The sequence below is a fragment of the Pagrus major genome, chromosome 4 (assembly GCF_040436345.1).
Source record: "Pagrus major chromosome 4, Pma_NU_1.0".
Taxonomy (NCBI): domain Eukaryota; kingdom Metazoa; phylum Chordata; class Actinopteri; order Spariformes; family Sparidae; genus Pagrus; species Pagrus major.
Genome location: NC_133218.1, coordinates 31726434 through 31740597, shown reverse-complemented (window position 1 = coordinate 31740597; position 14164 = coordinate 31726434). Strand labels below are relative to the sequence as shown.

At 41.2% G+C, this 14164-nt stretch overlaps 1 protein-coding gene across 1 annotated transcript in view; it reads left to right on the top strand.

Moving 5' to 3' along the window:
• The window catches only part of myo5aa (myosin VAa), a 52719-nt gene that overhangs the window by 3849 nt on the left and 34706 nt on the right, over positions 1-14164 (top strand). The window contains exons 2-4 of the mRNA XM_073464819.1: positions 11167-11277; positions 13414-13585; positions 13846-13990. Of these exons, the coding sequence (XP_073320920.1) occupies positions 11167-11277; positions 13414-13585; positions 13846-13990 (428 nt within the window). The remainder of the gene's footprint in view (positions 1-11166; positions 11278-13413; positions 13586-13845; positions 13991-14164) is intronic.

Below are 14164 nucleotides of genomic sequence, written 5' to 3'. Positions count from 1 at the left end.
CTCCTCTCATCTTTGAAGGATTTCATAACCCCACATTCTTCTGGGTTTTTGTTTGTTTCTCTGTGCAATATGCAGCAGTAAAAGGTCCTCAAGATCCCTTTTCCAAAGCTGCCGACAGTTATCGCCACCATTTAAAGAGTGTTATCACTGATCAGCGTAGATGCTCACATTGTTGTTGTTACAGTTGTGATTATAGTTATCGTTCTTGGTGTGGACGCCCTTCAGACACTAATGAGCTCTGCGCGCCAGGATAAATCACAAGAAACTACTATAATGATTTCTTGCCTGACAGTATTATAATACAGGCACAGGTATCTGATTATACTTCAAGATAGTTGCCTTCATTGCATCAATATGTTTTGCTTACTGATGAGGAAAACTTACAGTTTTTTGTAAAGCAGGACTCATTCCTACACTGAATACTGTGTGTTTATTGCAGTCTGTGGTGCTAACTGACGTGCTGTCATTCATATACCAAACTGCCAGCAAAAGGTAATTTTTCCATATTTAAAATGCTGGTAGCAAAGAAAAGATTAACCTCTGCGTCAGTATGATTCTTCAGTAATCTTCCCACCTCTTAATGTTCTAGTCACACTGACTGGGTGCTAAGCTGTAACAGCTGTATGTGGTGCAGGGATGTGGGACTTCACGGTGAATCAGGACTGGATCATACGGGTCAGAAAACAGCAGCAGGGCTGAAAATTTCAAGCATGTTGCACATGAGGTCACACATCACTCCTGATGTGAGGGAGCCAGTGATCTCACGAGCAGCTGATGGAAAGGAAAACACCTGCTGTTACATCACTTGTTGGGGCGTTTTCAAAAGCACAGCATGCTCTGCTATTTTAACCCACAGAGAGCACGGCAGCAGTCGGTTTCTGTGATTTAGTGTCGGTCTACATTTAATCTACAACACCTTTAAATCATTCTTTTCCCCAATTTTTAGCCATTTTTGGTTTTGAGTGAGATATTTCAACAGGTTTTGGATGGATTTTGATGCAATTTGGCTCAGTTATTCATGTTTCCTTAAGGATCAATCATAATAAATTTGGTGATCCTCTGAATTTGTTTTAATTTTTTTTTTAGCACCTTTACCTTGTCAAAAATATTGTAAGAAAAAGTTTGTCCAATACTTTTGTTTATGACTAAATGCCTCCTATGTTGCTGACATTCACATGAGCCTCAGCTGCACTCACACTGTGTTTAGTACAAGTTAGCAAATGTTAGCATGCTAACGCACTAAACAAAGGTGTTGAACATGGTAAACATTCCATATTTTAGCATCATAGTTTACATAAACATGTTGTGCTTTGTGTGCTATAGGTGACACCTCAACTGCATCTGGTGGTGAGTTTTACATGATCTAATGTCAGTGGTTTATTTTTTTCTCCCCAGCTGTAATCGAGAGCATGTGCATTAGATTACTGAGATAACCTGGTTAAAGTAATTGCGCAGTCATGTTGTATATGCTCTGGCATGTAGTCATCGCAGTCCTGTCCAATGCAGACAAACACACCAAGGGCAGATGCATGTTTATGGCTAAAATAGTGAATCTGACTATTATGTTCAAAGTGATGGTGCAGCGGTTATCTGTTGTGAACCTTAAGCATCTTCTTTCAACATTGTGTTTGTTTCAGTTTCCACCTGGTATCTTCAAGTAAATGAAATGTGTCATTGTTACACAACACAGACTTGTAATACGTTTGGGAATCCAAATTCTTATTCGTGTTTTGATATAAATGAACTGCGCTGCTCTTAAACAAGAGGACACTTTCAATCCGGGTCAATCCAAAATTCAGGTTTCCAGCTTCATTACGGGCCTGTCAGACAGTTGTTTTTTGGAGCCGTGTCAGTGGTTTGTGGGAAAGTCTTGTTTTTCTCCTCGTCTGCATCAAAACTCATGTGATTGAAAAAGGAAGCCCGAGTGGTTGACAGACAGCAGGGATGGCCAGTCATCTGCTGCAGGGCGAGGGACTTTGGGGAACGTTTGTTGAACGCTGTTTGTGTCTGTGGACACAATGGGAAGGTTTCATTCACCAGTGAGTGCTGGAGCTCAGTGCTCAATCAGCTAGGGTCTGGTCTTGTGTGGCTGGAGGCATCCAGAAAACCGGCAGACTCGCAGCATGAGCTAGAGACTTGATAAAGAGACGAGATGAATCGGGAGTTGGAGTACATGTTTGTCCAAGTAAGTTTACTACCTCTAACTATAACTTCTTTTAATGCTTTTTTTAAGCATTCATCCATTAAAAATCTATCTTGAGAAATTGTTGAAGAAGATGGTTCAAATGAAACAGTCTGATCTGTTGAAGCTACTTTCTCTTTGTAGCTGTATGTTGTTCTTTGATAAGTGATGTGTTTCTTCTGGTTTTTGTTGAGTTGCATCTCTAATGTGCAACATGGAGCCCCAGTACTGGCACACCCTTCTTCTGTGGTAAAATTGTATGTTATTGAAAGCAACAGGGCAGTAATAACTCCAGGGTAGCATAAAATCAGATTTTAGCCTGAACTGAGTTTTTGTATCTGAATAAAAGCAAAATCCATGGTACAGATTGTCAAAATTTAATCACTGAAAGTAGTTTGTCCCGACCTTTGTAGATATTGGACTGCGTGACTGGCTTGGCAGCTAGGACACAACCTAGTTGCCGAGATGGGAAGCAGTATGTTCTCCTTTTTAAATGGTCCTATAGATCTACAGGCCATGTAAAATATTCTCCACTGGTTCCCTGTTAACTGTAGCATGTTGTATTTTGCAGCAAGGGAAGGGTCATGTTCGAAAAACCAAGAAAATATCTGAAGAGGCGGTTAGCTTAGCATCTTTTCCAAATTGTTTAAACTGTTCAGGCCCATTTTCTGGTGTAAACACAAGGCAAAAGCTCAGCTGTGCACTGTTTCTCCTACCCTGGCATAGGATACAGAAGTGAACTACACTACTCTAAGAGTCAGCACGGACTAGACTAATGTGATTAGGTTCAGGGCAGCGTCACAGCTTAGTGGGCAACACTGATCTCTGATCATTGGCACGCTAGTCGTGCCAAGAGTCCAGTTAGGGAACACCATTGGATGTAGCGAGACAAGCAGAGTTTCTCTCCAACCAAACTCTCCACCAGCACTGAGGTCTCTGTATCTTGGCGTCATGCTGCGTCTGCCCAGCTGAGCAGAAAAACAGCAGATTCTCACATGAGTGGCATCATGTGACGAGGCCTCTGCAGTCTGGAACTCCATTGACGGCTTTACTGAGAATATGTGAGCAAAACACGGTCCGCACACCACTGCAGACGTCGAAATATTTGTCTCTGCCGGACTGTATCATTAAAAAAACTTTTTCCAGATTCCACTCAATTCACTCAAGAATTATTTAAGATTATTTCACTCAATGGACCAGCTGCTTCTTTACAACAGAGCAGAGGAGTGTCATTTTATTTGAGTAGAGCTCAGCGACGTGGATAATGTGTCGACCATGATGAGATCTTTTTGACCTGATTTAATTTTTGTATACATTTTTTAACTGAGCAATATTTGACTGGTCCAACTGGATTACTGGAGCGTTGTCTCATTCACCTGAAGTCTCAGTGATGTAGCGAGGTGGGAGCATCTTTTAGTCTTCAGTCAACAGTGCTGCCTAAGTGTGAAGTCGTGAAGTTTTCGTAGGTGGTATAGATGGTCCACTACTTGATAAAGTTAGTCAAGTGAGACTCAAAGATATAATATGTAACATTTCAACATTAAGACTAGAAATTTGTTATATTTTGAGTTGTGTACTTGCGTTATTCTAAATGTTAATTACCTAAGTCACATCAGATACATTTTAATTGGCAACAGTGGTTGTTTAACAATGAAGACAAGAAAGTAAAAAGTTAATTGGAAATGATTTCTGACTGATTTTCGACTGATGGCTTATCAGTGGCCTAATAAGCCATCAGTTAGGATCTGTCGGTGTAAGTAGGGGAAAACCCTAAGAGGGTTCAGAGAAGTCACAGCAGGCCAGGGTGTCTCCAGTCCAAGAGCAAAAGCTCAGAGCTCAGTATTAGCATGGTGAAGTGACTCTAATCTGCTGTTGACTTTGTAAACACTCTGGATGGATGCCCGGCCCCATGGCTTACAGCCTTACACCCCCAACACACACATATATACATACTGTATGTGCACATATACTGTGCACACACACACTCTCCCACTGCCCTGATCTATATGTCCTCCAAATCTCAGTTTTTCTCTAATGTCCTTGCAGATGTGCTGCAGCAGGACTGAGAGCAAAATGAGGGTTTAGGTTTACAACTGAAATGAATGTGACTTTAGTAACAACACGACTGGTCACTTTCCTTAAGAGATTACAAATATCTCTGAGCTCCATGTTGTGGCACACAGTTTTGGATGTAATGAGTTTAATCTCTTTTCTTTGTTAATGTAAACATATACTCATTGTTCCTCTCCTGCCTTAGTGCCTCCTTTTGGATGCTTACATTATTTCTGTCTGTGGTTCAGGAGAAGAATTAAATACAGGCTTTAGCCTTCGTGTTAGCAGTAGCTGCAGGAGCAGCAACCTGTAGCTATATGCGAATCTAATGAAATCTCGGTGTAGTTGACTGCAATGAGATTAGCCGGTGTTGAGCCCTGAGTTAGCTTAATCAGGTCCTGATCCTTTGTCTCAGTTAAACCAGGATTAGCACCAGCCCAGTCTTGTACCTTCAGGAGCAGCCTCTCCCTGCTGTGAACTGAGCCACTGTGAGGGAAAGTGTGAACTAGTTCATTATTTGATATAAAAGAAATTGTGTCATTAAAAACTTGTGTCAATGTGCTGCTTTCAGATGTGTCGGAAGGTTGATGAGTGGCCATTACTATGAATAATGATTCTCATCACACTAACTAGTTTTGAAGGTCTAAAGGAGTTGGGAATGAGATTCAACAATCAACTTACTTACAAATTGGACCTTTAATCACAAAGGTTCAGCCCTATTATCTGCTCACAATTAAGGGGCTCAGTTTGCTATTAAAGGATTGTATAAAGCCCTCTGCTTCATCAAGTCGAACAACAAACCTGAACACACAACTGTGACATCATAAGGGTTATCTCAGCTTGGGTAAGGGCGCTACAGATTTATTACAAACACCCTGTTACCAACGTCAGCGTTTAACTTTGTGTAACTTATGTTACAGCATTGCCTACTAAGAAAAGTAACTTGTTAGAGTACTTTTGAGTTAGCAGAAATGAAAACCCCTGTGTGTTCATTACACATGTTTCTGCTAATATTGTCCAGAGGATGCACATCTGCCTTTAAATGTATTGTCTCCACCGACACTGAATAACATATTCTACGATGCATAATCTGTAACGCTGCAGGTTTATAATAACTGGAATGGCAGTATATAATCCCCATCGCAGCTCTTGAATAATCTTTTTATGTTTGATTACGAAACAAAATCGAGTTGACACAGGGGCACATATCTTTTTTTAACAATTGAGCTGCACTTGAAAAAGGTTGAATTATTTGAGGTACATTAAAGTAAACAGAGACCGAGGGTACCCGGCAGCTGTGCAGACTTTTGGCAGCGAACTTAACCGAAACATACCAGCTCCCTATATGAAAAACCATTTGTGTTGTGATGACCCTGATGAAGGCAACAAGTTGAAACACGTCAAATTTAATAATGAAGTTGTGTTGCTGGAGCTTTTCTGACCATTTAAGAAGTAGGAGAGAAACAGAAACAGTTTGACTGCATCAGGGATTTTCTTTTTTCCTTTTTTGTAGGAAAATAGATAAAAATCCTTACAGAGACGGATTAAATATATCAAAACGCGTCACGTTAATTACTACCATAAAATGTCGTCTAAGTACTCGAATGCATCACTTTGTAATTACCCCCAATACTGCCTGTTGCACACTAGGGTTATGGACAATGCAGAATTGAGGGAAATGTCGGATCCAGTGTTTTTGGAGCTCGACCCAAACAAATGTATAAATGTCAGGATGTCTTGGCCACTGTTGCTTCCATCTTTTTGTTATGTGTCACTTGAGAATCCCTCAACCATATTCAGATCTAGTACTAAATTGCTGCAATAGCCCTTTAATCAGCTGTAATAACGAAATCAGAAGTCACTTGACTGGGTCTCCACTGCCTTTTCCTGGAGTAAAGGAAAAGCAATTAAACATGTGCTCAGGGCGAGATCACACTGAATACATTGAATATGTCACCATTTATTTGAGATGATCTCTTGCAGCCTGGATGCAGATGAGGGTAGAAGAAGGTGTTGCATTGTTCATGTGCATGTTGTCCATGTTGTAATTATATCTATAACATTATAACAATAATTTGGACCATAACAGCTGGTATTTTTAGTTGTCTTGCTATCTTTATCAGTCTGAACACTCACACATTTATTTTGCACATTTAAAAGCAACACACATTTATCGCATAGAAAGCAAGAGAAAATTACAGACCTACAGACACAATGCAGTCTCTCACTCAGGCATGCGGCATATGTGGAGCGAGCCCAATGCAGACAGACTTTAGTCATGTGATTTCTGATGTCAGAGATCCTCTGACGTCTTTGCTCCCTTTCCGTCACCCGTCTTCTCTTCCTCTGCCTCCCATAACACACCAGGCTGACCACCATCCATCCATCCATCCATCCATCCATCCATCCATCTATCGCTCTGTGAGGCAGACAGAGAGGCTGCACTCTGACTCATCACATTTTGCTCCCCAGCTTTCAGACGCTCCAGCTTGTGTTTCATTGTGGAAGATTATGTCCTTGAAGCATGTAAATGTCTGTGTGTGTGTGTGTGTGTGTGTGTGTCTGGTTGGCTCTCATCCTTCATCTCTCCTCTGTTTTCTGAACCCAGGGGAATTTGTTGGTCTATAAATATGATTCATAGCCTCTGCAGCCGTGTTGTATTGCTGTCTGTCTGTCTGTCTGTCTGTCTGTCTGACTGTGTTCGTCCCTTACTTAGGTAGACAGACACACACACACACACACACACACACACACACACACACACACACACACACACACACACCTCTGTATGATAATGTTTTGGTCCAAGAGTAAAGAGAAAGAAAAGAAAGGAAAACGTGCCAACCAATTCAGGATAATCATGCTTGACACCTACTGACGCACTTAACAGATGTGTGTGTGTGTGTGTGTGTGTGTGTGTGTGTGTGTGTGTGTGTGTGTGTGTGTGTGTGTGTGTGTGTGTGTGTGTGTGTGTGTTGATTATGAGGATCAGGAAGTGTGCTCAGTAGCGCAGTGATGTCTGTGTGAGGTGTGATGCTGCTCAAAACTCGCTGTTGCTATTTTTAGCCTCTGTCGTCCTCCTCCTATCCCTCTCTCCCTCTCTCTCTCTCTCTCTCTCCCTCTCTCCCTCTCTCTCTCTCTCTCTCTCCCTCTCTCCCTCTCCCTCTCGGTTGCTAGGAGGCTGGCTGATGGGACGGTCTCCTGTAGGGACCAAAAGGTGAAATGACTGAGGAAATGGTGTAATTGGAAGTGTGACAAAGAGAGGCGGGCAAAGACGCTGTTTGCCTGTAATTGTAAATGTATCCCCCCCTTAGAAAAAGTGATTCCATTTTGTTTGCCCGCAAGCTTTAAGCTTGTTAAATAATTTCTTTCCCCAAACGACAGTATCAATTATATTTCTTATCAGCTTGTCCCAGCTCTTCATTGAAGCTGTCTGGTGTTTACACTGAGTCAAATATTCAAGACTCCACAGCTTCATGGCCGCATGATTCTGTCTGACGTGTTGTGGATCCTTTTATATTTTAATATTTCCTCAAGTTTAGCCTGACATATTTCATATCTTTAGAAAGGTTGTGGAAGTCTGCTGCACTTTAAAATAAAGATTTGCCAACTTCAACAGTATTTGGCTACACTGCAGGGGTTTGTAGTGACTAATCCACCTGCAACAAAATGGGTTTCCTGAACTGGATAAAAATGTGCAAGTTGTTCATTTTCAATTTTGCCTGAATTTATGCTTTCATTCTTTGTTTCAAGAAAACAAAGCCACGCATTGGGTGATATTTTGATCCATTCATTTGATTTTATGGACATAACAACTATAATTGGCTCCTTGCAGCCGAATGTGGCAGCAGCTCTGATAAATCTGTCAGCTTTGGCAGGCAGGTGTTGTTCTGACAACATTTTCGAACATTGTGCATAAACTATTCAGTGGGCTGATTGTGCCAATAATATGTAATTGTTACTGAGACAGTTGTATTACTGTTACAGTTTATTGCACAGAAATTGTCTTGAATTTAAAATGTTTATTAAGTTGTTAAATTCACTTAATCAATCGTAATTTGTAGGAAAAGCCATCTCTGATTGAAAGTCAGACTTGGCTGTTTGACCGCGGATGTTTAAGTTGTGAGTGTCAGACAGATGTGAGGGTGTGATGTGTTGTCTGACCCTGCTGGCTGTTTGTGAGGGTGTCCCGTTTTCAGCTGCTGTACACACAGATAGAAACACTCTGTCTATCTCACTTTATGCTTTTCTTTTTTCTCTCTTTGACCTCCCACATATAGCTCAGGAGCAACACGCCTCTCATTATCTCGCTTCCTGAAAACCACATGTACACAGTAGAGCCAGACAGATTAGCCATTAGCGACCAATTTATCAGCTGTTATTGCTTATCACAGACATATTCACATCAGCGTAAGTACCACCAACTTTCCACACACACCTCACCACTTTTAAAGCATTGTATGCTTTTTATCATTTACTTACTCCCTGTATAGTTCCCATCATATCGTTACATTTTTCTTTTATGGTTGTTTTGTTTCCGTTAACTTTGTCCCCTGACTTTCGCCGTTTCACTTCTTTTGTAACCGTCACTCAGTGGCAAACCTGAACCACATGTCACACTTTCTAACCGCACTGATCACGCTGTCTGGTGCTCCTGCAGGGGTGGAGAGAGAGGAGGATAAGACAAAGTGAACAAAAAAACTGGGACAACCTGGAGGCTTGGTGGAGATGGAGTTTGAAGCACATCCAGGCACACATACAGGCTCTGTATTAGCAGAGGAAAAATAGATATGATATATGTTGTTGCACTAAGCAAAAGGACTAAACACTTTTTCTTTGGTTTCTCCTTCTTAACATAACGAGCGAGAGACGGACAGACGGAGAGAGGGAGGGAGGGCGAGGGTGTGTGTGACCATGATGTCATGATTCAGATGATCGGTGGTGATGCAGCAGACCAAATTAACCAGTTTCTCTCCCACTGCGTCCTTCTACAATGAGGTCTTTCTCTCTCGACTCTGTGAAATCGTCCTCAGCAGTTTATGTAACGAAGCCAAAAGTAGCCGTGAAACCCTCTGTCAGAAAGATTCTCAGCACTCATCGTCATGTGCTTCAGCGGCCGGAGTCCTAATCAAGACTTCCGATGAATATCAGCCAGGGCTGCAACTAATGATAACTTTCATCGTTGATTAGTCTGTAGATTATTTTCTTGATTAGGTCTATAAAATGTCAGATAATGGTGAAAAATGTCGATCAGTGTCTCCCAGAGCCCAAGATAATGCACTCAAACATCTTGTTTTGTCCACAACCCAAAGATATTTAGTTTACTGTCATAGAGGAGGAAAGACACCAGAAAATATTCACATTTAAGAAGATGGAATCAGAGAATTTTGACAACTAATTGATTAATCGTTTCAGTTGTAGTCTCAGCAGATTTAAAATCCTCATTTGGTGTCGGGATTGTGTGAACGTGGGCTTGCTTTTAGTCCTCGTGTGTCCTGGATTATGTTTTAACAAAGGCAAAAAGATGAGGAGTTTATTTTATCTGGTCTCTTTTGAGAGTAATCCTTTTTGATATTTTCACACTTATGCCATTGATTAATTTAGTTGAGATGACGAATCCAGCACAAACAACAACACACACAAACCCCCACCAGAATCTGATCTGTTGAACCACCCAAACCCCTAATTAATAAACTTAATTTACTCTCATCTTTCTCCTTATGTAATGCCAAATGTACTGTAAGAAGAACAGCTTCAGTGTTGTTTGACCTCTGATTGATGTCTTTAATCCAGCAGGCCGCACACACACATTCACGCACCGCAGGCCTCGTCTGTCTGCGTTTTTAAGGCTACAGTGTGGTTCTCTCAGTCTTTCGCTCGCTGCCCTGTCGTCCGGCAAACCATTAGAAGTACGGTTTCCGTGTGTGTGTTCATGCGTCTACGTTTGTGAGCTGGATTCCTCAGCCATGTGACTGCCAGTGTTCATCACTGTTTTACCCACATGTCTGTGATCAGCTGATTGCCTCCAGTCACAAGTTTGTACGAAACAGTTTTATGGTGAACTGTGTGTGTGTGTGTGTGTGTGTGTGTGTGTGTGTGTGTGCTTGTTAAAATGAAGTTTTTGACCACAACAGATTTCTTCAGTCGTTATTATCTTCTATTTGTTTGACAGTCTGTTCCCACAACATTTGCAGACCGTTACGAACCATTTGCTCATGACTGTATAAACATAAGTGCCCAGTGTTTTCTCTGAAGTCATCCAGTTTTAATTATTAGCAGAAAGGATTTAAACTTTCTTTCATCCCTCTTGTCAAAGGATTTGAGTTAAACTGTTGTGCAGCAAAGTTGGGTCAGATAAGTGGTATCTCCAAATGATAATAATTCGATAATTACATCATCGACTTATCATACATAACTCGACTTATTGTGGATGTGACTGACATGGATCAAGTTTGCTGACCTCTGTATGGCCTGTTGTGTTTACATGCATGTTTGTTTACATAAGAACATCAGCAACATTTTAGCCAACATGATGCCAGAATAACTTTTCCCTACTAGCCTCAGTGTTTTCTCACATTTTATAGTTTTGGTTGTGTGGTTTTTGGTAGATTTGCTTTGTTTTTTGTTTTGTATGTTAAAAAATATTTTATACATTTCCTCAATGTGACCTGCTGAATATCACGTGTACCGGTGCGACCAATGAAAATGATTAGTCGCAGGGCAGGGCTTGTATTTTTGAAAGAACATATTTGGGTTTTTTTATATTGACCTAATGCTGTCAGTGAAAATACTCAACCCAAAGTCTTTAAAAATATAGGTTTCGGGTGGTAATGTGAAATCCAACCCTGGCTCTTTGTATAATTTGTATCTCTGTTGTGCAGTAACAAGTATTTATCAAATTTTTCATTGTCTTTTGTTTCCCTGTCTCTCAGTGTGCTCGGGTGTGGATCCCAGATGCAGAGGAAGTGTGGAAGTCTGCTGAGCTCACCAAGGACTACAAAAATGGCGACACCTCCCTGCAGCTCATGCTGGAGGATGGAAAGGTGAGGATGAATAGAAGAGGAGTGTTGGGAGGAAGCAGCGTCTCCCTCTAATATGCTTTGTCTCATCTCAGCTCTATTTGTTTCCCTCTCTGCCTCAAAGACACTTCAGAGTGCTGGATCTCATTAGCAGCTATTGGTTTTACCATTAACACTCCCCACAAACGAGACCAGCTTGCAAATATGCCCCAAGGAGCATTTTAAACGTATAGCATTAAATTGAATCTCTCAGCCTAGAATCCAAACAGCCACAAGCTCAAAGCAACAACGAGCACTCCGGTTAATGAATACAGGCTGCGGGCAAAACTATTTGCCATATTGCTCCTTATGATTTATTATTTATGTGATCATATGTAAATGTAGCCAGCACCATCAAGATGGTTACTGTATGCTTCTGGTTCAGGCTGTTTAAAGAAAAAGTTCACCCAAAAAAATGGAAATTCTATCATTATCGAAAACAGGGTTGCAGCATTAACGTAGATGGGGAATTTTCAATGAATGTGCTTGGAAAGTTGGAAAAACTGACAGATCTTTGGTGTTAGTCCAGGCCAGGTGGAGATCAAGCACTTTTTTAAGTAGTCAAGGTTATTTGTGAACCTGAATATCACGTACCACGTCTCTGTGGGCTTTACAGGCCCACAAGCAATGGTTTTCAACATAGATCAAGCTCTCAAAGAGGGCAGGAAGAAATCACCTCAAAACCAAACACAATACATGTCCTTACATTGCATAATAAGGTATTTATGCATAGTTTTTTATGAAATACTGCACCCTGTCTTATCATTGTGGATTCTGCTGCTCGTCCAGATCTGTGTGCAGAGTATAATTCTCAATATTTTCTTTTAATATATTGCAATAACACATTTAGATGATTGTGCATCATCAGTTATTCTCTCTGTGAGTGCTCTCTGTTCTATATAGACTACATATCTGTTAAGAATATCAAAACAACACACTTGATAAGTCAGTCAAGCAATCCGATTATCTATTTCATTGCTGGTGTTTGCTAAAAGACGTCAGAATCAAACATACTTATCAAGCAAGCCTCAGAAAGACAAAGAGATCCCTTCAATAGGGATATAAAAAATAAAAAAAATGTGAGAATGAAAATGTGCATGAAGCAGACAGGCTGAAGTCTCCAAATCTTCCATAAAAATGAAAACAAGATTAGTGCAAAACAATACAGATTTAAGTGGCTGCTGGTTTTGCTCCACAGCCGTGGCAAATCAGTAATCTGTCTCATGACATTTCTGAGAGCATAAAATACTGTATAAATACTTTCAGTGGGAAAGAGACATCTGTTATTGATTGGGACGATGGGTTCACAACTGTCAGTCAGCCCCAGCGAGCCAGACCTGGAACACTGCAACAGCCGAACATATAAAGGATCTTACAGACATGCATCCAGAAGAAATGTCTCGATGGATTCTCTAATGGGAAACTTTTTTTCACCTCTGGACATTAGCAATAAAAAGAGAATGTATCTGTGTCATCATTGGGTGAGTATAAACAAAGTCTGTTGGCATAGTAAGGATGGCTGATGAGAAGGGTTAGGGACCATAAATCAGGACACCTCAACCATATTTTAATTTCAGTTCTTCTCAAATGGAATTGATGCAAACATCGGATTGTGTCAGTTTTTTACACATGAACGCGTCCTAACCTGCATCAGCAAACAGGCTAAACACCGTGTTGCTTGTTTGAAACATAAAATGCTCACCTTGGTTCTGTTTTTGCAAAGTTTCGTGCATATGTAATAGCAATGGTAATATAACTGAACTAGTCATCGTTCTAGCTGAGGAGATTATTGAAATATAAGAAAATTAAGTTAGTTATTAATAATAACTTCACAAAATTAAACTCAAAACAAAATCTCCTCTCCTCGTGCGGCGACATCACTTGTAGTTTATCTTGAGAATTAATCGGTGAGAGTTTGCTTGCTCCCTGTATGTTAGGACGATGATGAGTTCTTACATTTTATTAAATGATCCTTGGAAGAAACACATGTCTTGACACATGTTGCGGTCAGATTTTCACTGATCCAACATATTTTGTTTAAATATTTCACTTCACAAGTGTTGTATCGTCTTTTGCTCTAAAGAGTGTGTCTCTGTTCAAACTCTCCTGTCTCATCTCCAGAGCATTGAGCACACGCTGGACCCCAAGACAAAGAACCTGCCTTACCTGCGAAATCCCGACATCTTGGTGGGCGAGAATGACCTCACAGCGCTCAGCTACCTCCACGAGCCGGCCGTGCTGCACAACCTCAAAGTCCGCTTCGTCGACTCCAAGCTCATCTACACTTACTGCGGTATGTCGAACTTTAACCATCTAATTAAAAGCGACTGCATGTTGCAGTGCTTTGGTTTGAAATCCTACTTTCTAACAACAAACATTGAAGGAGCATCCACTGGCATCAGGGTCTTGCTTTCCCCCTCAGTTTGCAACAAACAAGAAGAGATAATGAACAATACACACAGTATATACAGTAATCCTCCCCTCTCAGAAGAAGAACGAAGCCTCTAAATGCTGTCTGTGATCTCATACTTGGCCTCTGCGTTCGTGCCGTAGGAATCGTTCTGGTGGCCATCAACCCGTACGAGACGCTGCCGATCTACGGCTCAGACATCATCAACGCCTACAGCGGTCAAAACATGGGAGACATGGACCCACATATCTTCGCCGTGGCAGAGGAGGCTTACAAACAGATGGCCAGGTTCGTATATGTGCATGCGTTACCTGAGTAGCCTTGGTTCTGGTCTCCTTGTTGCTCAGCCCTCCCTCTCTCTCCGGGGTTTGTAGGTCAAAGCTGAGCCAAAAATAGGTTCGTGGTGGTCTCTCTGTCTCTCCCTCCCTCTACTTCTTGCTCTTTTAATCAAACACACATGCT